General features: G+C 43.8%; 2 protein-coding genes and 1 pseudogene across 2 annotated transcripts; 2 read left to right on the top strand and 1 right to left on the bottom strand.

Moving 5' to 3' along the window:
- The first annotated feature begins 970 nt into the window (after nucleotides 1-970).
- On the top strand, nucleotides 971-1,963 carry LOC142004812 (olfactory receptor 10A4-like). Its single transcript, XM_074982499.1, has one exon. It carries the CDS (start codon nucleotides 971-973, stop codon nucleotides 1,961-1,963), a length of 993 nt encoding a protein of 330 aa, XP_074838600.1.
- A 14,154-nt stretch (nucleotides 1,964-16,117) lies between these two features.
- Nucleotides 16,118-17,086, top strand: LOC142004810 (olfactory receptor 10A4-like). The gene has a single exon (XM_074982498.1). The coding sequence runs from the start codon at nucleotides 16,118-16,120 to the stop codon at nucleotides 17,084-17,086; it is 969 nt and encodes a 322-aa protein (XP_074838599.1).
- A 2,335-nt stretch (nucleotides 17,087-19,421) lies between these two features.
- On the bottom strand, nucleotides 19,422-20,768 carry LOC142004809 (protein mago nashi homolog pseudogene; annotated as a pseudogene).
- Between the last annotated feature and the right edge of the window lie 3,463 nt (nucleotides 20,769-24,231).

Below are 24,231 nucleotides of genomic sequence, written 5' to 3'. Positions count from 1 at the left end.
ATTCCATTTTCCGGCCGACTTGGCTTTTACTCTAATGGTCGTGCTGAGGAAGGTGCTCACAAGTGTTTATAGATGTTCCCCAAAGTAGCAGGCAGACGAATTTCCTCCTCTTCTCTAGTTCTACATATTTTACTTTCTTCCTTTTCAAGTGTTCCTTTTTTTTCCATATTGTTCTGTGGAGTTGGCTTTGATTTGATCATATTGTCTCTCCGTGGTTCCCTTTGAGCTTGTGTCTTTGTGTGTCTGTTGCCATCCTTGCAAGGGATGAGTCCTTTCTTCTGCCTGTGTTCGTGTGTGTGTGTGTGTGCGCGTGTGTGTGTTCTTAACTTCCAGAAGACTGGTCCTTTGCAGATGGTACAGTTTCAGATCTCAGCAGACCTCAGCTTCAATTTCTGGAAACGCTGAGTCATTGAGTAAAGCAGTCTTATCTCCCTGGGATTCCCAGTTCTCTGCTTCGGATTGATTTTTTAATGCATTGATTGGAGACTCCTAAGTTGCATGCACTAAGAGTGTGGAAAAAATTGCTTTTTGTTGTTGCTCATTTTAGTTTTAACTCCATCATGCCTCTTATAAGGCAGGTCCCTGTCACAAAATAATCATCAAGTAAAAAAAACCAAAAGGTAGAAAATGTGTTGTAAGTTGTAGTATATGATTTCTTATAAATATCGTTATACCCAAACCTCACGTTGTTTGTTTTGAAGGATCATCGTTCTTCAGAGTGTTTCAGACATGTTGGGTTTAGGAGAATCAGTTTTGTCATGTCAGCAGCCTTGAGTTTTGTTTGTGGTAACTACATTGGGAACACTGGAGGTAGTGTAACGATTCTTCTGGTTAAGGTATGAATGACAACAGAATTTGCCCTTCTTTGTGAAACCGCATTTGAATAAGTTGGCTTATTCTGAAGCATTGCAGTATTAAGGAAAGGAATACCAATTGTTTGATTCAATGTCTTTCTTTCTCACCTCTACAGATGAACAATGTGCAGAGCCTATCTAAAGAGAACCAGACCATCTCTGATGTGTTCATCCTGGTGGGGTTTTCATACCTCAACAAGTTGCAAATCCTTCTTTTTCTCATTTTTCTTGTCACCTACCTGGTCACCCTGATAGGGAATCTTCTCATTATCCTTCTGATAAAGCTAAATGCCTCTCTTCACACCCCCATGTATTTCTTCCTGGTCAACCTGTCTTTTTTGGAAATTTGCTTCACCACCAGCGTGACCCCTCAGCTGCTGGTTCACCTCCTGGTTGAGGAAAAGACCATCTCCATTGTGGGCTGTGCAGCCCAGTTGTACGTCTTCTCCATCACAGGCCTCACAGAATGCTGCCTCCTCGCAGCCATGGCCTATGACCGCTACGTGGCCATATGTCACCCCTTGCATTACACAACTATCATGAGCACCCGGGTGTGTGCACAGCTGGCAGGTGCTTCATGGTGTATCAGCATCCTTGCAGAAGTAGCTGAGACAACGTGGCTCTTCAGTCTGCCCTTCTGTGGTTCCAACCGCATCCAGCATTATTTCTGCGACGTCCGACCAGTAGAGAAATTGGCCTGTACCGACACATGGAGAAATGTGGTCGTGGGTTTGCCTGTTCTTGTGCTGTTCATCCTGGGCCCTTTTTTACTGATAATCCTCTCCTACATCAACATTATCTCCACCATCCTCAAGCTGCCCTCAATGGAAGGAAGGCGTAAAGCCTTCTCCACCTGTTCCTTCCACCTTACAGTGGTGACTTTGTTCTATGGAACAGGCCTTTTCATTTACCTGAAACCTCCTTCAAGCTACAACCCAGAAAGTGATCAACTGATTTCCCTCATGTACACAGTTGTAACACCAATGGTGAACCCCATAACATACACTCTGCGGAACCAGGAGGTGAAGGGAGCCATTAGAAACACTGTAAGTAAGGTCATCTTTTCACACAACTGGATGAATTGGAGATTGGAAAGGGGATTTAATTAAAACAGTGTGAAACATGGAAATTCATGAACATCTAGCTGATGTTTCCAGTGACAGCACGCACTTTTTAACTAATATTTTGCCATTTGTTGACGTGTGTTAAACCTTTCAGGAAAATTGGAATAACAACATTTCATGCAAGATTGTGAATGCTGCCACATGAAGGAGTTATGGATTAGATAGGTTCAACATGTATACTGATATACTCAAAATACCTTTGTCTCTTTGTAGCTTGAAAAATGCTCTTTTGTTTGCTTGCCAGTGTGTATGACTCCCTAAGCATAAAAAATTAAAAATTGAAACATCTGTCACTAATTCAACATTTTTATGAGTGTCTGGCTGTGGCCACACTTGGCCAAAACTTCGAAATGGCCATGCGAATGGCCAAATCAAAGAATACCAATGAGGCACTGAGATGAATATTCAGCACCTCATTAGCATGTTGCTGGCTCCGGCTCTTCGAAAGTGCTTCTTTCAAATGTGCTCGGCTCGGCTATGTGGGGGTCCTTTTTGAAAGGACCTTGCACATTTCGAAATCTTCTTTTTCTTCTCAGTTGTACCATTGGCAGGCAGAATTAAACATGAAGTGTAATTAATGAATGAGGGCCCACCGATCTCATGGATGGTGTGCTGGCAGGCCTTTTCAAAAGCCATCCCAGGCAGAGAAGGAGGTGGGAGTGAGAGAGTAGGACGAAGACACAGGGAAGTATTTGAGAGTGAGCTAAGACAAGACAAGAAAAGACAGACAAGCATTTGAATATCTCATAGAATGTCAGAATCATAGAATTCAAGGGCTGGAAGAGACCTCAGGAGGTCATCTAGTCCAGCTCCATGCCCAAAGCAGGATCAACACCCCTTCAAGTGCCTCCTGGTGAAATAGTTTTTCCAAATATCCAACTTACACCTTTCCCTCTGGAACTTCAGACCATTGCTCTTTGTTCACCTGTCACTCTTGGGAACAGCCTCTCTCCATCCTCTTTAGAGCCTTCAGGAAGTTGAAGGCTGCTATCAAATTGCTCCTCAGTCTTCTTTTCTGCAAACTACATCAGCTCAATTCTCTCAGAACTTAAGAGTGTTACACAACGGCATTCACTGAATACATGAGTGGCTCCACATGTCATGTGCTCTAGTCCCTTAGTCATCTGTGTTGCTCTCTGCTGAACCTGCTCCAATGCATCTACATCCTTTCTCTACCGGTTCCTGGAGTCCCCTCCCCTCGCAAGACTGAAAGCCCAGACCATAGCTAGCAGGGGAAAAAGACTCAACCACCTCACCCACAGGTGGGTACAACCTAACACCCATCCCGCCAGTCAGAAGAAGAGGTGCCGATCCCTAGCAAGACATGGGGGTAACCTGCCACTGTGCACAGTGCTGTTTAGCCATGTGGAGGAAAGAAAATGGACCTTCTCCAAGCTAGAAACTTTGTGTAGGACCTGTAGCCCCCTATACAGTTGTGGAGAAAGGAACAGATTTGGGCTGAGGACCTGACAGCAGAAAGTCAAGAGGCCGATGGACCCAGCCTTCTAGAAACTCCTTAGAAGACAAGGAGAAGGTGGGAATATCACTTGGTGGTGACGGGAGAGCCTGAAGTTGGTGGAGAAAAAGAGATCACTTCTCCCTCTTTGTCTGTCTAGTAGCCAGGGGACGAGACGTAGGGTGACCAAATGAGCCTATTCCAAATAAGGGAGACCCTGAGAGCAAGGGGCAGGGTGCCTGCTCACAGACAAGCTGCTCAGCCCTCCTGAGGCACCAGGTCCCCCTTAAAATCTCACAGGAGGGACTAAACACACTACTCTGAGACCCCAACATACCCATACGGCAGAGCCCCTGATTCCCTGACCTGCTGCTGCTTGCATTGTCCAGTCAGCACATGCTGTATGTGCTGTCCGGTGAACTCCTGATGATTTTTCCTGCACCTGTAGCCGTGCTGGCTTGTGGGGAAGGGCAGTTCACCAGGGAGAGGGACTCTATGGGACAATTTGCTTTCAGATAAAAAAAAAAATTTGAGACACCTGCCTGAGATAAGGGACTGACCCCAAGGAAAAAAAAAACTGATGCTCACCCTACCTGGACGTCTACCAGAGATCTGCAGACAGGAATAGCTGAAGCAGTTAGGGGATGTACAATGCCTTATGCCATGAATGGGTGAAGTTGCTCAGTGAATGAATATACACATATAGACTGAAACTGACCTTCTGTGGCAAAAACATCTCAGAAACAGCAAGAAGTCCTGTGGCAGCTTACAGGCTAACAGATATTGTGGAGCATAAGCTTTGGTGGGCAAAGACCCACTTCATCAGATGTATCTGACGTCTTTGCCCACGAAAGTTTATACTCCAGAATATTTGTTACTCCAGAAGCTGTCACAGGACTTCTTGTTGTTTTTGAAGGTACGTACCAACACGGCTACCTCTCTGCTACTTGTCATGAAACATCTCAGAGCACTGTTTATTGTTTTGGCACAATCCCGAGTATTGTAAACAATAGGAAGGTGGGTAACCTAGCATTCATAAAACATAATTACCCACGGGGGGAGTAAAGAAACAGATTAACAGGGCCAGACAAATACCCAGAAGCCAGATACTCCATGATAGTCCCAAGGGTGAAAATAACAGAACACCCCTTGTCATCAGCTATAGCCCTCAGCTTCAACCCCCTCTAGGGCTTCATTAACAACCTATACTGAAACATCATCCATCATCCTCACAGGCCATGGGTGACAGGACAGACAGCTGCCCAATCTCAAGAAAATACTCACCAGCAGCCACACCATACCGCATTAGCCCTAACCCAGGAACCTATCCTTCCAACAAACCCCACTGCAAGCTCTCTCCATGTATCTACACTACCAAAACCATCACTGGACCTAACCACGTCCACCACATGATCAGGGGCTCACACACCTTCACATCCAGTGACATGGTATATGCCATCATGTGCCAGCAATGCCCCTCGGCCATGGACATTGGACAAATCAGACAATCACTGACTCCAAGGACGAACGGCTATAAATCTGACATCAGGAATGGGAAGACACCTAAACCTGTAGGAGAACCCTTTAACCTCCCTGGACATTCAACAACAGATTTGAAAATGGCCAGTCTTCCACTAAAGAATTTTACAGATAGCTGACAGAGGAAGACATGTGAATGGAGCTGCAGTTTCATGTTTGACACATTTAACCTGTGACTGAACTGGGATCTCAATAATCTTACTCATTACAAAGTTGGTTCCTCCCCTTTTGATGTTCGCGAGAATTGCACCATTCCACTTAATTTACCTCTTCCAGAGGCCCTATTCATCAGAGGGGACCCGGCCTTTTCCCTCCTCTTGCTCCCCCACCCCCTGGCTGTAGAAACCCCTAATTCCTATTATGTACTCCAATCTGAAGATGTGGGTCTTACCCACAAAAGAATCATGGCATCCTAGGGCTGGAAGGGACCTAAAGAGGTCATCAAATCCAGCCTCCTGCTTCAAGCATAATCAACTCCAACTAAATCATTCCAACTTGGACTTTCTCAAGCCGGGACTTAAAAACCTCTAGGGATGGAGACAAGTATCAGAGAAATGGCTGTGTTAGTCTGTATCATCGAGAACAACAAGAAGTCCTGTGGCACCTTATAGACTATCAGATATTTTGGAGCGTAAGCTTTCATGGCCAAAGACCCGCTTCATTTAAAAGCATGAGTGTAGGGACGGAGAATCCACCACCTCAATAGACAACGCATTCCAGCCCTTCACCACCCTGCTCGTTACCTAATGAACAATTTTTTAGTCTTTAAGGTGCTACAGGACTGCTTGTCTTTATAAGGTGATAACTAATGCTAGGTTGGGATATTTTCAGGGCAGGGCTTCAGGAGCTGTCTGATTACAAGAATGCCACAGCTAGCAATTGAGGGATCTGCCAAGAGGCTTGAGGTCAAGAGGCTATGGGAGAAAACCTTCTCTTTATTACTGCATCTGTCTGAGATGGAGTTGCGTCAGTGTAACACGGTGCAGAATTGTACCTTTGGCTTTGTGCAGAGGGAGATGTTGTTGTGATGAGCAGTGCTAATGGCGATGATGTTGAGCAGTCGAAAAGTGAGATGAGAACTAACATTTGGGGTAGTTTTGCATGGGGGAGGTAGGTATTTGGAGACTCAACTCGTTCCCTGTTGTTGCTATTTGTCGGAGGCATGTTTTTCAATTTCTGCCATATTCATGGAACTTTAGTCCATTTAGTGCACCTCCCTTAAGGCCTGTGATGTCTCAGTCCCTCAGCTTATAACTCATACCGGTCCCTGATTCTCCCACCTGCCACTCACTCCACTGACCTTGTCCTGGGTCTGGTCCACTGCAAAATGATTGGAGCCAAAGGGAAATGTCCCACTGAATGCTCTGGAGTTTGGGTATGGTCCTGAATGAGGCAAATCATAGAATCAGAGACTCCTTGGGTTGGAAGAGACCTCAGAAGGTCATCGAGTCCAGCCCCCTACCCAAAGCAGGATCAACCACAACTAAAGCACCCCAGCCAGCAAGCTGTCCCGCTAGGACTTTAAAACCTTCAGGCATGGGGATTTCACCACCTCTCCAGGAAAATCCTACGAGTGCTTCACCACCCTCTTTGTGAAATTGTTTTTCCAAATTTACAAATCTTCACTTCCCCCACTGCAGCTTGAGCCCATTGCTCCTTATTTGACCATCCGTCACCACTGAGGACAGCTTCTCTCCATCCTCTTTGGAATTCTCCTTCAGGAAGTTGAAGGCTGTTGTCAAATCACTTCTCACCCTTTTCTTCTGCAAACTCACACAAACCCCTCAGCCTCTCCTCATATGTCACGTGCTAGACCCCCCCCCCCCCCGATTATTTTGTAGAGCAACGAAGGGTCCTGTGGCACCTTATAGACTAACAGAAAAGTTTAGAGCATGAGCTTTCGTGAGTTAACTCACTTCTTCAGATGCTCAATTATTTTGGTTGCCCTCTGCTGGAGGGCAGAAGTAGGCCCCACAGGTTGGGCAGTGCGGTGTAGGTGTGAAGACTTCTGGTTTTTTTTTGTTTTTTTTTTTTCAGATCTGGGAGGAGAGTGGGGTGTAATGGCTGGAGCAGGGAGTCAGAGCTTCAAGTTCATAAAGCTGGGTCTGAAACGTGAGTGGGGCCCACAGTCTGAACCTCGGTGGAATGAGACTCATAAACCCAAACTGTGACTTTGCCACTGACTTCTCACATTATGTGACCTGCGGCAAACCATTCCTCCTTCTAGGCGAGAAAAGTGTCACAAAATTGACTGGTGTCAATAAATCCCACCATGGATTTCCTATCAAAAACACACATGAAGTTGATATTGATGATGATGGTGCAGCTTTCTGTGAAATGAGTGACTGAGTGATTTTTTATTGTTGTAGTTGTTTTTGCCAGTTGAGGCAGTGTTCATCTTCCTCCAAGCAATACTACAAGGAATGTCCTCCAGGGACTTAGTCCCAGTAGACAGTGAATGAAATAAAAACACCTCTTTTGTTCCACATATATTGCACCTGCAGCAAAAGGGCACTGTATTTTTCCTTAACAAGGTAAGTTAAAAATCCATGGCTTGAGTCTGCAAACATTCTCCCTCTGAACTCCACGGCTGCAGTGCCCTGATCTGTCCTGAGAGCCAGGTCATATCACTGATTGGTTCATTGGAATTTTGCAGACATGAAAAGAGAACCTTGTTTTATGTCTGAGCTCGTGGGTTGTGTGTGTGTACGCATCTATCTACCCCTCTATCTATCCATCCCCATACACCGTATCTATCTATCTATCTATCTATCTATCCATCCCCATACACCGTATCTATCTATCTATCTGTCTATCTATCCAGTCTGAAAATCCTCTCCCGTGATCTCATGACAGCCCATTCTTTTCACCTGTTGCCCCAGAATTCAGTAGTGGAATCTGCCAGCAGAATTTACCTCAAATTTCTCTTCACATGATATCTGGCTATTTGATTACTTTCACACTCTCATTGCTTTCATCCTTTCAAACCTGTTTATAAAGGTAGAATAATAGAATCATAGAACAATAGAGCTGGAAGAGACCTAAGAAGTCATCAAGTCCAGCCCCCTGCCCAAGACAGAACCAAACCCCATCAGATCAGCCCAGCAAGAGCTCTGTCGAGCTGAGACTTTAACACCTCTAGAGATGGAGACTCCACTACTTCCCTGGGCAGACCATTCCAATGCTTCACCACCCTCCTAGTGAAAAAGCTTTTCCTAATGTTCAACCTGGACCTCCCCAAGTGCAATTTGAGACCATTGTTCTGTGTTCTGCCATCTGTGACCACTGTGAACAGCCTCTCTCCAGCCTCTTTGTAGTGTCTCTGTGTATTTAAGAGTTCTGAAAATATCCCTCAGCTAGCAGCAGTGACAATCTACGCAGAACTTATTTCCAATATTAAGTGGGGGTTCCTGTTTATTTAGTGTCAGTGCAAATGTTAGTCAACAAATGAAAAATAGAACAAATCCTTTCTGAAGAAATATAGAATATAAACTGATGTTTTCCAGGAGATTCTGGGTGAAAACCGATATAGGAACCCTGCCATATCCCAAAGGCAGACACTCCATTTCTCAGCCAGCTCTGCACTTACTGTTACTCTCCTCCAGTTCTACGTATTTTAGAATAATTCTTTAAAATTGTCCCCTTCTTTTATATTGTTCTGTGCTCTGCACATGGTATTGTGTGCCACCAGAATTTGCTTTGGTTCATTTTTTTCTCTCTCTGTTATTTCTTTTGGGTTTGGATGTTGCATATAGTAACAGAGAGGTAGCCGTGTTCCTTTGTATTCAGTCTAAACAAAAGTGTAGAAATGTAGCACCTAAAAGACTAACAAAATGATATTTTCAGTGAGGATCTTGCACAGAACAGTCCCGTTTCTTCAGATTAATCACATTTCTAGAACAGAGTGGCTGTGTTTCCGCTACAAAAATAACTTTGAAGTTGCTTACTTCAAAGAACAACTTCAAAGGAAGCAACTTTATAGAATCATAGAATCATAGAAGAGTAGGACTGGAAGGGACCTCGAGAGGCCATCAAGTCCAACCCCCTGCCCTCATGGCAGGACCAAGCACTTTCTAGACCATCCCTGAAAGCCATCTACCTAACCTCTTCTTAAATATCTCCAGTGATGGAGATTCCACCACCTCCCTTGGCAATTCCTTCCAGTGTTTGATCACCCTGACAGTTAGGAACTTTTTCCTAATGTCCAACCTGAACCTCCCCTGCTGCAATTTAAGTCCACTGCCTCTTGTTCTATCCTCAGAGGCAAGGAAGAACAAGTTCCCTCCCTCTGCCTTATGACACCCTTTTAGATACCTGAAAACTGCTATCATGTCCCCGCTCAATCTTCTCTTTTCCAAATTAAACAAGCCCAATTCTTTCAGCCCTTCTTCATTGGTCATGTTCTCTACACCTTTGATCATTCTCGTTGCTCTCCTCTGGACCCTCTCCAATTTCTCCACATCCTTCCTGAACTGCGGTCCCCGGAACTGGACACAATACTCCATCTGAGGCCTAGCCCGCGCAGAGTAGAGCAGGAGAATGACTTCTCGTGTCTTGTTCACAACACACCTGTTATTGCATCCTAGAATGATGTTTGCTTTTTTTGCAACAGCATCACACTGATGACTCTTATTTAGCTTGTGGTCCACTATAACCCCTTGATCCCTTTCTGCTGTACTCGTTCCTAGGCAGTCCTTTCCCATTCTGTACGTGTGACACTGATTGTTCCATCCTAAGTGGAGCACTTTACATTTGTCCTTGTTAAACTTCATCCTGTTTACTTCAGCCCATTTCTCCAGTTTATCCAGATCCTTTTGAATAATGACCCTGTCCTCCAAAGCAGTTGCAACCCCTCCCAGCTGGGCATCATCTGCAAACTTAATAAGTGTACTTTCTATGTCAATATCTAAATTGTTAATGAAGATATTGAACAGAACCGGTCCGAAAACAGACCTCTGCGGAACCCCACTAGTTATACTTTTCCAGCAGGATTGAAAACCATTAATAACTACTCTCTGGGTATGGTTATCCAGCCAGTTGTTCACCCACCTTATAGTAGCCCCATCTAAGTTGTATGAGTAGTTTATTGATAAGTATATTATGTGAGACCGTGTCAAATGCTTTACTGAAGTCTAGGTATTCCACATCCACCGCTTCTCCCTTATCCACAAGACTCGTTATTCTGTCAAAGAAAGCTATTAGATTGGTTTGACATGATCTGTTTTTAACAAAGCCATGCTGGCTGTTCCCTAGCACCTTACCACCTTCCAAATGCTTGCAGATGATTTCTTTAATTACCTGCTCCATTATCTTTCCTGGCACAGAAGTTAAGCTGACTGGCCTGTAGTTTCCCAGGTTATTCTTGTTCCCCTTTTTATAAATGGGTACTATATTTGCTCTTTTCCAGTCTTCTGGAATCTCTCCCGTCTCCTACGATTTTCCAAAAATGATTGCTAAAGGCTCAGATACCTCTTCTGTCAGCTCCTTGAGGATTCTAAGATGCATTTCATTAGGCTCTGGTGATTTGCAGACATCTAATTTTTCTAAGTAAATTTTAATTTGTTCTTTTCTTATCTCATCTTCTAAACTTACCCCTTTTTCACTCGCATTCTCTATGTCAGGCATTCCTTTAGATTTCTCAGTGAAGACCGAAACAAAGAAATCATTAAACATCTCTGCCATTTCCAAATTCCCTGTTACTGTTTCTCCCTCCTCACTAACCAATTGCCCTACCCTCTCCTTGGTCTTCCTTTTGTTACCAATGTATTTGTAAAAAGCCTTCTTGTTTCCCTTTATGCTTGTAGCTAGTTTGAGCTCATTTTGTGCCTTAGCCTTTCTAATCTTGCTCCTGCCTGTTCGTGTTTTTTGCCTATATCCGTCCTTTGTAATTTGTCCTAGTTTCCATTTCTTATACGATTCCTTTTTAAGTTTGAGATCATGCGAGATCTCCTGGTTAAGCCAAGGCAGTCTTTTGCCATGTTTTCTATCTTTCCTACGCAGCGGGATAGCTTGCTTTTGGGCCCTTAATCAAGTCCCTTTGAAAAACTGCCTCAGTCGTTTTTCCCCTCAGTTTAGCTTCCCATGGGACCTTACCTATCAGCTGTCTGAGTTTACCAAAATCTGCCTTCCTGAAATCCATTATCTCTATTGTACTGTTTTCCCTTCTACCCTTCCTTAGAATTGTGAACTCTATCATTTCTTGATCACTTTCACCCAAGCATCCTTCCACTTTCAAATTCTCAATAATTTCCTCCCTATTTGTTAAAATTAAATCTAGAACAGCTGAATGTTTACACACATGCTACTTCAAAGTTAAACTTCCACGTAGGGCCATGCTCTATTTCCAGGAATGGCGTAAGGTCTCAATACTTGGGCTCTCTAGTTGAAAGTTATCTTGGAAAACAGGGAAAATGTGTGTAGACTCTCTCCTGGCTTCTTTGGTGTAGGGCCTAAATTCAACATTATATTTGTATTTAGTTCCTAGTATCGACTTACCCAGTAACATGTAAAAGTACAGAGGTCTTAAAAAATTATAATAAAAACTGACAAATCAAGTACATAAGAATGAAAGAGGAGAGTGATAGGTTGGGGGATGTTCAACGTCTTGCCTGAGATATTACAAGCATCAAAGGAATGGATGCAGCCCGTGTAAGGCGTGAGGTACTTGTTCTCTCTGTTCATACCAAGAGTTAATGTGAACTCCAATTCACAGCTTTCTCTACGTAATCTGTTTTAAAAGTCTCTTTGTTTTAAGACACACATTCTCAGGTCTTTAACAGGATGTCCCACTCCCTTGAAGTGTTCACTGACCAGTTGATGTGTATTGAGATTCCAGATATCTGCTCTGTGTCCATTCATTCTCTCTGTGCGTATGTGTCTGTGTGTTTTTAATTTCTGGGGGAATGGTCCTTCGGTTTAGTAGATGGACAGATCTCGGTTTCCATTTCTGGAAATGCTGACTTGTTCTGTCAGCTCAATCTCATCTCTCTATCATTCGCAGGTCTCTGCTTAGGAGTTCACTCGTATCTCATTCGTTGTTTTGGAAGTCCCAGATTGAAAGAGCTAAGGATGTGCAAAATATGATATATGTTACTGCCTATTCTAATTTGAACTCTGTCACATTAATATCATCCCTGGTACATTGAAATTCTCTCTCAACAATTAAACAACAATGAAATTTGAAAGTGAAAAAAATGGTAAAAATGTCACAGATTGTACTGTCTTGCTTCTTGTTAATTCCTTTAGAGCAAGGTTATAAAAGAACCAAAACAGGTGGAAATCTCCAGAACTTTTTTCATAATCATGGACCTCTTAAGATTTGCTGGAGCTAAGGAAATGTTCATAGGGTTTCTTCGAACACTGGTCAAAAGCAAAGTATTTCGGGTGCTGCTAAGGAGAACCTTCCATTATACACAAAAGGCCCAACTCCCACCTTAGTGCCAAGGTTCTCTCTTCTTCTTCTTCTTTAGAGGACTTCTGTCATGTTGATCTCAGGAGCATCCATTTCACCATGTGAGTAATGGTTGGTTTGGTGTGTGGCATCTACGGTGGGAAAATTGGAATGAGTGTGACTGTTCTTCTGGTTAAGATACAGGGAGGCAGTCGTGTTAGTCTATATACTATCAAAATGAAAGAAAAAAACAATCCAGGAGCACTGCAAAGATAAACAAAATAATTTCTCAGGTGGTGAGCTTTCGTGGGATAGACCAGACCAGAGTTATACCAGAACAGACTCAGTGCTTACGGCACAGAAAACCAAAAATAGTTGACAAATGAGAAAAATGTATTCAAGGTGGGCAAATCAGAGTTGTAGTAGGAGGGGGGAAGTCAAGTGTTGGATAAATCAAAGCATGTAAAAGAGTCCATATAATGACCCAGGTAACTGGCTTCCTGGTTCAACATAAGATCATAAAAATGGCCATACTGGGTCAGACCAAAGGTCGTTCTAGCCGAGCATCCTGTCTGCCAACGGTAGCCAATGACAGGTGCCCCAGAGGAGGTGAACCGAATGCAATGATCAAGAATTTATCTCCTGCCATCCATCTCCCGTCTTCGACAAAAGGCTCGGCACCAGACCTTACCCCTTGCTAATAGCCATCTATTGACCTAACCTCCAAATTTTTATTGAGCTCTTTTTTAAACTCTGTTAGAGTCCTGGCCTTCACAGTGTCCTCTGGCAAGGAGTTCCACAGGTTGACTGTGCGCTGTGTGAAGAAAAACTTTCTTGTATTAGTTTTGAACCTGCTCCCCATTAATTTCATTTGGTGTCCTCTAGTTCTTCTATTATGGGAACAAGTAAATAACTTTTCTGTCTTCACTTTCTCCACACCATTCATGATTTTATAGACCTCTATCATATCGCCCCTCAGTCTCCTCTTTTCTAGACTGAAAAGTCCCAGTCTCTCTAGCCTCTCCTCATATGGGACCCTTTCCAAACCCTTCATCATTTTAGTTGCCCTTTTCTGAACCTTTTCTGACTCCAATATATCTTTTTTCAGGTGAGGAGACCACATCTACACGCAGTACTGAAGATGTGGGCGTACCATAGTTTTATATAGGAGAAGTAAGATATTCTTCGTCTTATTTTCTATCCCTTTTTGAATTATTCCTAACAACCCACAGGTTAATATGTTGAATTTGATTATAAATGCCGAGCTTGATTTTATAGTCAAATTTGGCCCCTTAATGCGTGGTTTGAACTGGGACACCAATGATCTGAGTTATTTTATGGATTCTATTACATACTTTGTTTTATCTCACCCTTGACTTCCTCACCCCATCCTACCACCCCTCTGCTCTTCTGATTCACCTACCTTGTTTATCATAGAATCATAGGATACTAGGACTGGAAGGGACCTCGAGAGGCCATGAAGTCCAGGCCCCTGCCCCAAAGGCAGGGCCAAGAACTGTCTAAACCTTTCCTGATAGGCATCTGTCCCACCTTTTTTTAAATATCTCCAGCGATGGAGATTCCACAACCTCCCTTGGCAATTTATTCCACTGTTTGACCACCGTGACAGTTAGGAACTTTTTCCTAATGTCCAATGTCAGCCTCCCTTTCTGCAGTTTAAGTCCATTGTCTCTTGTTCTATCCTCAGAGGCCAAAAAGAACAATCTGATTTGTCAACCTCAATAACTACTTTTGTTTCTCTCTCCCTTAAATATTGACTCTGTCCTGGTATGGCTCTGTCTGAAGAAGTGGCTCTATCCCACGAAAGCTCATCACCTACTAAATTAGTTTGTTAGTCTTTGAAGTGCTACTGGACTGCTTCTTTGTTTTGATTAAGGTACGAGTGAGATGGGACTTTGGCCTCATTTGAAAAATTGTATTTGGTGAATGCACAACCAGAGTATTATTCTTGAGGGAAGTGGAAAAATGGCAAGGACTCAGGTGGGAAGTTGAAGTCTAGTCATTTTATTCTGGCATAAATTTGGTGAGTTGCCCCTCGCTTCATGAGATGCACACAGTGAAAGAATAAGAAGCAGACAGGATGGTTAAAGAGAGGGAGTGTAATATCATCTCCCCTAGTGATACCATCATAAGACCTAAGCACATCAGCCATGTCCTCCAAGGCCTCATTACCTGCTAATCCAGTGCAAGCAATGGCCCTCTACTATGCACATCACTCAAAGAGGCTCCTTTTATGGTACAGAGTCTTGGTGGTCTGTTGTTTCCAACAATGACGTCTTTAGCTCACACAGGTTCCTTGGTCCAGGACTCGCATGTGGCTGAGGAATCCAAGCCTTGAACGGTGTTCACAAGAGGTGCAAGGGAATTCACTCCTGGCTACAGAATAAATGGGCTCGAATTGGACATCAAGCCTGTTAACACACAAAACCCAGTGGAAGAACTTTTGAACCTCTCTGGGCACACACTTACGGAATTAAAAGTTGCCATTCTCAAGCAAATAAACCCTTGAACCACAGTCTGAAACATGAAACAGATGAGTTGGAATTCCTACCTAAATTTGATACCACCAGCATCTGTCTGAATAGGCATTGGGAATGTCTCAATCATGACTATAAGGAGCCTTCTGCTTTAAGTAGTGTCTCCTGTTGATCCACACAGATGCCGTGATTGAATTGACTTTCATGTAACAAATTGCCTAGGGAGATTGTGGAATCTCCATCTCTGTCTTAACTCTGTACATAGTTAACCTGTGGAACTCCTTGCCAGAGGAGACTCTGAAGGCTAGGACTGTAACAGAATTTACGAAAGAGCTAGATAAAATCTTGGAGGTTCGGTCCATAAAAGTCTATTAGCCAAGGATAGGAATGGTGCCCCTGGCCTCTGCTTGTCAGAGGCTGGAGATGGATGGCAGGAGAAAAATGGCTTGCTCATTGTCTTTGGTCCACCCCTGTGGGGCACCTGGCAGTGGCCACTGTTGGCAGACCAGCTACTGGCTTGGATGGAACTTTGGTCTGACTCAGTATGGTCGTTCTGATGTCCCTATGTTCTTATGAAATCTTTAAGATCCGGGTTAGATAAATCTCTATCAAGGATAGTCTAGACAGTACTTTGTCCTGTCATGAGGGCAGGGGGCTGGACTCAATGACCTCTTAAAGTCCTTTCAAGTCCAACTATTCTATGTTTCTATGATTTACATCTCTGTATCCCTGCAACCGCTCTCTTTCTCCTTCCGTTTATTGATCTGTTGAAGTGAGTAGCAACTCATGAAAGCTAACATGGCTACCTCTGAATTTGCCATTCTGTAAGAAAGCAAGCAAGCAAGCAAGAAAGAAAGCAAGCAAGATCTATTTTTGAATGTTCATGGAGACAGAAAGAAAATGTCTTCAAGAAAGGAGAGATCTCCTGCTATTGAACCTAGTTTAGCTCCTTTCAAGTCAATTAACCATAGCCCTGTCTGTTCTAAACATTTGCTCCTTCAGCCATTGCCCTATGGGTGTCCAAGTCATCCAGTCTCCATCTGCCCCACACTCCCAATAGCTTAGTTCATGACCACACAGTGACACCAGCTGACACGTGATGCTACTAAGGCCCAGTTCCATACTCAGATAAAGAAGGGCAGTGGGGTTTAATCTCAACCATCTCAACATTAAGGAAACTATTTCAAATGATTTTCTTCATATCTACGTGTTTGGTTTCCTTCAGATTCAGTGTCTTTCTTTGTCCCCCTCTACAGATGACCAATTCGGAGAGCCGCTCTGCAGAAAACCAGACCTTCTCGGATCATTTCATCCTGGTGGGTTTTTCGTACCTTAACAAGCTGCAAATCCTTCTGTTCCTGGTGTTTTCTGTCATCTACTTGTTCACTGTGATGGGTAACCTCTTCATTATCCTCCTCATAAAGGTGAACTCCTCCCTTCAAACCCCCATGTATTTCTTTGTAGTGAACTTGTCTTTCTCAGAAATGTGCTATACAACCAGTGTCTTCCCACAGCTGCTGATTCACCTCGTGGTGGAAGAAAAAACCATTTCTATTGCAGGCTGTGCAGCCCAGATGTACATCTTCTTTTTCATGGGCCTCACAGCATGCTGCCTCCTAGCAGCCATGGCTTACGACCGCTATGTGGCCATATGTCACCCTTTGCACTACACAACCATCCTGAGTGGCAGGACATGTGTGCAGCTAGCGGGTGCTTCATGGATCATCGGCATCCTGGTGGCAGGATCTCAGACCATGTGGCTCTTCAGCCAGCCCTTTTGTGGTTCCAACCGTGTCCACCATTATTTCTGCGATTCCCAAACTGTAGAAAAGATGCTCTGCAACTACTCATGGCAGAATGTGTTCATGTCCTTGTCCAGGCTGGTGTTGTTTGTTTTGGGTCCTTTTATATTGATAATCCTCTCCTATGTTCGCATTATCTCCACTATCCTCAAGCTGTCATCAGTGGAGGGAAGGCATAAAGCCTTTTCCACCTGCTCCTCCCACCTCACTGTGGTGACTTTGATCTATGGAACAGGCCTTTTGGGGACCTTGAATCACACATCAAGCTCCACCTCAGACAACTTTCATCTTATTTCCCTCCTGTACACGGTTCTGACACCAATGTTGAACCCTATTATATATGGTCTGAGGAACAAGGATGTTCATGGAGCCTTTCGAAACACAATAGGGAAGGTCATCTTTTCACACAAGCGGAGATGTTAGAGAAGGAAAAGCAGAATTACTTGACACAGTGGTCAGGAGGGAAATTTATTGCCAATCACTAGAAGTTTCTGGTGATCTCAGTCATTGTTTTAACCGAGCTTTTCTCATCTCCAAATGAGGACTTGTTCTTAGCCTTTCCAGAAAGTTGTCAGGAAAATATTTGTTATACAACTCCTCCAAAAAGACTCAATAGATAAGAAATTTTAAACACTCCATTTCATGGGATATTGCCATATCAAATGGGCATATTTAATCAAAATGCTATCTTGACTTCATAGCCTTAAAGTCTTGCACAGGTACCAAATGATTATCTCCATCTGTATTCTCAAAAAACATGGATATCCACATCTGCTTCTGTGAATGGAAGATACCTGCTGATATAAAACTGATATCTGTGGATCTTCAGGGCCCAAAATGTTTTCAAATTTTGAATTCTGAAAGCAAAAGCATCCTCATGAAATGAGAAATATGTCATAAGACAGTCATAGAATCTTAGGGCTGGAAGATACCTCAGGAGGTCATCTGGTCCAGCTCCCTACTTCAAGAAGGATCAATCCCAACTAAGTCATCCGATCCAGGTCCTTATCAAATCAGGAGTTTAAAACCTCTAGGGATGGAGCATCCACCACCTCTCTAGGTAACGCATTCCAGTGCTTCACCACCCTCCAGCTGAAGCAGTTTTTTCTAATATCCAACCGACTCCTCTCCTTCTGTAACTTCAGACATTTGCTCCTTTTTCTGCCATCTGACATGACTGAGAACAGTTTCTTTCCCTCCTCTTTAGAGCTCCCCTTCAGGAAGTTGAAGGCTGCTGTTAAATCACCCCTCTGTCTTCTCTTCTGCAAACTAAACAAGTCCAAATCCCTCAGCCTCTCGTCACAGGTCACGTGCTCCAGCCCCTTAATCATTTTTGTTGGCCTCCGCTGACCCTGTTCCACTCACCCATTTGTGGGCAAATTTATCCATCATCACCCAAAATTTCCAGATGGGAAAATATCCAAGCTGCTCCATTTGGGTATCTCCTTTTGCTTCTGGGCTTGTCGAGTATTTTAGATTCTGGCCATGGCTGGGCTCAGATTTTTTTGACTAGCGAATGCATTTCTCCAGGCCTCCTCTTGGCCTTTTTCTAAAAAAATGGTCCCTAGTATTTAACAGCTTCCGAGGTAAAATTCTGATAGATCTTCCAATGCCTCATCTGACCACCTCACACAACTACTATGGGAGATGGCTCTTGGCTGCCATTTCACTTGCAGCAGTTGCAGGGGTCTCTGCCAGCACATTGCTGAGGTACGTGGCATGGACCCATTGATTAGAACGCACTAAGGGACCATTTTGACCATCTCGTTTGACACCACCCTTAAGTTAGAACATTTAGTCTTCAGAGCCAGGCATGGACATAAACTTTATATCTGCATTCATATCCTCAAAAATGTCCTATAGATATCTGCATCCACATGGATGGTATATATACACGGATATAAATGGGATATCTGTGGCCTTTATAAAAACACTAGTACATAAGAATGACCATACTGGGTCTGACCAAAGGTCCACATAGCCCAGTATCCTGTCTTCTAACAATGGCCAATGCCAGATGCCTCAGAGGAAATGAACAGAACAGGTCCTCATCAAGTGATGTTCCTCCTGTCACCCATTTCCAGCCTCGAACAAACAAAGGCTAGGGGAGACCATTCTGACCCATACTGGAAAACAGCCATTGATGGACCTAACCTCCATAAATGTTTTTAGTTCTTTTTTGAACCCTGTTGAAGTCCTGGTCTTCACCACCTCCTCTGGCAAGAAGTCCCATGGGCCTACCATGCACTGGGTAAAGAAAACTTCCTTTTGTTAATTTTAAACCTGCTAATTTGGTGGTCCCTTAGTTCTTTTTGTTATGGGAACAAGTAAATAAGTTTTCCTTATTCACTTTTTTGACACCAGTCATGGTTTCATGGACCTCTATCTTGTGTTCCACTTTAGTCTCCCTTTTTCTAAGCTGACGACTTCCAGTTCTTTTAATCTTTCTTCATATGGCACGCATTCCAAACCCTTCATTGTTTTTGTTGCCCTTTTCTGAACCTTCTCTGTGCCAACGCCAGGTAGGGATATCCAGGGTTCTATTCAGCTTGGAATGTCAAAAGAAAAAAAAAAACTCAAAATGAGAAACCTTTAATAAAACATTGACCTGGTTTGGGGCAAATTTAATGATTTTCACTAGAATTTTTTACAAATTCATAGAACACCGTTTATTAAAGATATTCACTTACAGTTTGTACAAAAATATTCGAACAGACATAAAAGTTCTATCCAGGAAGACAATGTAAAATTATAGAATTTAAATTGGTTTATTCTTGAAATGTTGTCCATTGAGACTGAAGACTAGACACTTGGGCTGCGTCTACCCTAGCAAATTCTTTTGACATATTTTTTGAAAGAAGGGGACTCTTTCAAAATATCCAGCGCAGCATCTACACACAAAAATGTCGTTTCAAATGAAATTGAAAGAACACAGCACTCCTTTTGAAAGTGCTCTTCCACTCCTGTTACACCCCCTTACAAAAGCTTCTCTCGAAAGAAAACGTGTAGACGCTCTGCAGGGCCCTTCTTTCGAAAGAACAGTCCTTCCTGGTGCCTGATTTTTTGATCTCTGGCCCGGTCTTTCAAGAGTGGGAGCTATGTGGACGCCCTCTTTTGAAAGAGCAGATCACTATTTTGATCTGCTTTTGTGTGTGTGGATGCACTCTTTGGCCGTTTCTACGTCTCTTTCTCTGAAAGTGGCATGCTAACAAAGGGCCCAAAATATGGTCTTGAGGCATGGATGTAAATTTCCCGTGCTTCATTAGCATATGGTCACATGATTTGGAGTCCAGAAGAAGTTCTTCTGGACTCCGAAACAGCGTGTAGAAGCATGGCCCTGGGAGATCTTCTGGAAGGAAGTCCTCTTTCTGGAGACCCCTTCTTCCTGAAAATTTTTGGGAAGAAGGGGCCTCCCGAAAGAGGATTTCCTTCTGCCCCCACACCCTCGGGGCTGTGCTTCTACATGCTGTTTTGGAGTCTGGAAGAGCTTCTCCTGGACTCCAAATCATGTGACCTTATGCTAATGAGGTGCGGGGAATTTACTTCCGCTTCGCATTGGCATATTTCAGTCCATTTGTTAGCATGCCACATTCAGAGAAAGTGGCATGTGTAGAAAAGGCTTTTCAAAAGAAGTTCTTTCAGAAGAGATCTTCCAGAAGAAGTTCTTTTGAAAAATCTCTGTAGAGTAGAGGTAGCCTTAAGGTCTTGGACCAGATCGGAAAACACTCATAGCCCTTTTCCCTTCTGGATCTTTGGACTGATTTACATCAATAAGTGATCCAATTTTTCACGTGGCGAAAGATATGTGTTCATCACTGATTACATTTTCAAGTTCCTGGTGAGCAACTCTACCAGGTGGAGACCAAAAGGCTTCATCTTCTTTTGTGATTTTGCTGTCATCAATTATCCACTTCAGTTCTTCCATCACACTCGTGTGTACATAGGCTTCTTTTCTGACAGTTACTTCAATTTTACGATTGCTGTTGTTGGCATATCTCAATTGTCCATCCGGCCGCAACTCGAACTCCAGGAACTTGTTGCCGAATTTCCCCTTGTGCCCCACGTAGTCGTGCAGCATTCCAAGCAGTGCTATTGAAAAGTCCATCTGGGCCTCTCCGTTTACCTCTGTTCTCAATCAGTGCAACATTTTAGGTTCTGGCTAACGTTGGGCTGGATTTTGGGTTTTTTTTTGGCTGTGGATTTCATTACTCAAGATCGCCCCACGGCCAAATTCTCAGTATGATCCCCCAGCACTTCTGAACACCTTCATAGACAAAAACAGAAGTCTGGTGGCACCTTATAGACTAACAGAGATGAAGTGGGTCTTTGCCCACGAACGCTTATGCTCCAAAACATCTGTTAGGCGAAAAGGTGCTGCAGAACTTCTTGTTGTTTTTGACGATACAGACTAATACGGCTACCTCTCTGATCCCGCCTAGACAGGACTCTGATCTTTCAATGTCTAACCTGATTGGTCCATAGGTGCAGAAGTCTGTACTTGCTGATTACATTACAACTCCAGGATGTGTGGTGTAGATCCTTCTATTATAACTAATGGACCTTGCTCATCAACTATTCCAGGGGTCAGCAACCTTTCCAAGACAGAGTGCTGAAAATTAATCTTTTGACCTCTATGTATGGTCCCAGTGCCGGTGAAACTTTTTAAAGTCACTAATACTCCTACTTACAACAATTTCACTAATAAATACATGAAAATTCAGAATTTTACCATCTAGGTGGTGGTTGGTAGCATTATCTGGTCTTCCATTAATCCACAGGAGGCAAGACTTTGAGCAAGCTCCTGGCTGCATGGGGGAGGAGGGGTGGGGCTGAGCTCCCACCTCATACGCCAATGAAAATCAGCCCATATGCCACTCTTGGCACCTGTGCTGGAGGGCAGCAGGCCCTTGATTTATTTGACGTAAACCGTTGTACTCCAAGTGTATCATCTATAAGTCTCCTCCACTTCACTCTGTCTTGGGACAAAACTTCTATCTGACCACAGGAGTACCCCTGTTCTTGTTTTTCAATCTCAGAAGATCTTCACGTTTTCCAAGGTCTTCCTTTTTTATGTTTTCCTTGTGGGTTGCATGTGAGAACTTGATAGACTGTGCTGGAGGATGGTTTTCTGAGAATGTGGCCTAACCATCCTCACGTTCTTCTCTTGATTTAAGCATCAAGAGGTTCTTGTTCTGCTTTGATCCAAAGCTGCTCATTTGCAACAAAGTCTTGCCATTGGACGCGAAGAGTGTACCTCAGGCATCTGGTTCTGAATATCTGTATCTTGTGATCTGAAAACTTTTTAGTAAGCCAGGCCTCACATCTATACAAGAGCACACTCTTCACATTTGTGCTGAAGACCCATATCACACTGGAAAACTGCCAAGCTGCTCTACAGATGGGTCCATTTGGGCCTCTCCTTTCACTGGTGTTCTAGCTGAGTAGAGCATTTTTGGTTCTGGCTAGGGTTGCATTGGAGCATTTTTTGGTTGTTAAATGCACTTCTCCAGGGCTTTCTGTGCCCTTATTCTAGATAATGTTCCTCAGCACTTATGAACTGCTTCCTAGCTAAGACTCCAATTGACCCTTCAAGACTGGCTCAGAGACCCACTCTGGGAGTTTCATCTTAAAATCATAGAATCACAGAATCCTAGGGTTGGAAGGGACCTCAGGAGCTCACAGACTCCGGCCCCTTGCCCAAAGCAGGATCAACCCCATCTGAATCATCCCAGCCTGGATGACATCAATCGGGGACTTAAAAACCTCTAGGGATGGAGATTCCACCACCTGTCTGGGTAATGCATTCCAGTGCTTCACCACTCTCCTGGTGAAATAGTTTTTCATAATATCCAACCCACACTTCTCTCTCTGTAACATTAGACCTTGCAAAGCCAGGGTTGTGTATTCAGTCCTTGAGGATGGGCTGGGGCAAACAAAAGAAAAATAAACTATGAGGGATGGTGCTTGGTGCTGCTAAGGGGGCAGGGTGTGGGACTCGATGACCTTTCAAAGTCCCTTCCAGCTCTGTGAGACATGTATCTGCATATAACAAATTATAAGAAGGTGTAGGAGGGCTTGTAGAGGGGTGGATGGAAGAGGTCAGGGCAGGGGGTGGGAGTGCAGGAGTTAGGTGATATGGGGTGGCCTTAGAGCAAAGGGTTCAGTGTGGGGCGGTCAAGGGGAGGGAATACACAGCAATGATGAGAACCCAGGAGCTCTGACTCCCACTCCCACCTGCTCTAACCATTACACCCCACTCCCCTGCCAAAGCTGGAATAAGACCCCAGGAGTCCTCACTCCCCCTGGCCATAACCATAGGGCCCATTTTCCTCCTGGAAGCCCAGACCAGTCAGTGGGCTGGGTCCTTTTGGCTCCAGCCAGTCTGCAGAAGGACCAGACTCAGGGTGAGGTCCCAGGAGTGCTAGAACAAACTATGTGGGAGAAGAGGGGAGCCAGGAGTCCATGTACTGCAGAGTAGGGGTGATGGGCTCAGCTCAGAGCTCTCTTATTTCTCAGACACCAATGACCCCATACCGCAGCTGGGCCATAGGACTGTACTACCAGGAGTCATATTTTTGTATATTAATGACATCCTTCCACGTGGCATGGTGCTTATGTTGTCTACAGCATCATTTCAAGTAAATAAATCAGCAAATTATATCAACGAGCTCTGGAGGAAATACATTAAACTCAACAAAACCCAGAAAGTGGCAGGCGCAGGACTATTTTTTTCAGAGAGGGGTTGATGATCTCTTTTCTCCCACATGATGTCCTGTCCCCTCAACCCAACTGAGGCTGAGAGTAAAGCTGAGACCCGGGTCATGTTTTTTAAGTCACAGCTTGACAAACTCGTGGATGGGATGATTTAACTAGGGTTGCTCCTGCTTTAGGCAGGAGGTTGGACTAGATAACCTCCTGAGGTCCCTTCCTACCCTAAGATTCTATGATAGCATGAGTCATGGTGCTAGCAGCAGATCCCCCAGTGTACAAGGCTGAATAAAAACCCTCTGGCTTTCAGGGACAGCAACCAGGACCCCAAACCAAGAGCCAACAACAGAGCCCCAGGTGCGTGGTGCAGCAGCTCAGATCCTGGGGCACAGGCTGGAAGCTGGCAGAGCCCAAGTTGCAAGGGGAGGTGGCTGAGACACAGGGCACTAATCAGGAGCATTGGGGAGGTGCAACATTCCTAATTCCCACACCTAGATCAGGAAAAGGAGAGGCCTTAAAGGACTTTACAGAAGATCTGGTTCCAATTTTCCCAGTTGTGAATTTTGCTGAAGATTGTTACAATGAAAACAAACGGGGTGAATGTTCTAGGAACTGTTTTCCATATTCCGCTATTCATTTTATTTTGCTATTTCAAATTTTGAAGACATGACGGCAGGATACTACTTGGAGTCAATACTCTCCTTTAATTTTTCCCCGTGAAGTTTAAAGCTGGTCAAAAGGTTGCATCAAATTTTCACAAAAATTAAAGAATGAAAATGTGCTTTATCAGAATAACAGAAGAACCTTCCTTCCTTTTCTCCAGCAAGTAAGTGTAATTGACAGGTGTAATTTATGAGGAG

Source organism: Carettochelys insculpta, chromosome 32 (genome assembly GCF_033958435.1).
Source record: "Carettochelys insculpta isolate YL-2023 chromosome 32, ASM3395843v1, whole genome shotgun sequence".
NCBI lineage: Eukaryota > Metazoa > Chordata > Testudines > Carettochelyidae > Carettochelys > Carettochelys insculpta.
The sequence above is the reverse complement of the archived record's forward strand: the minus strand, read 5'-3'. Positions and strand labels throughout refer to the sequence as shown.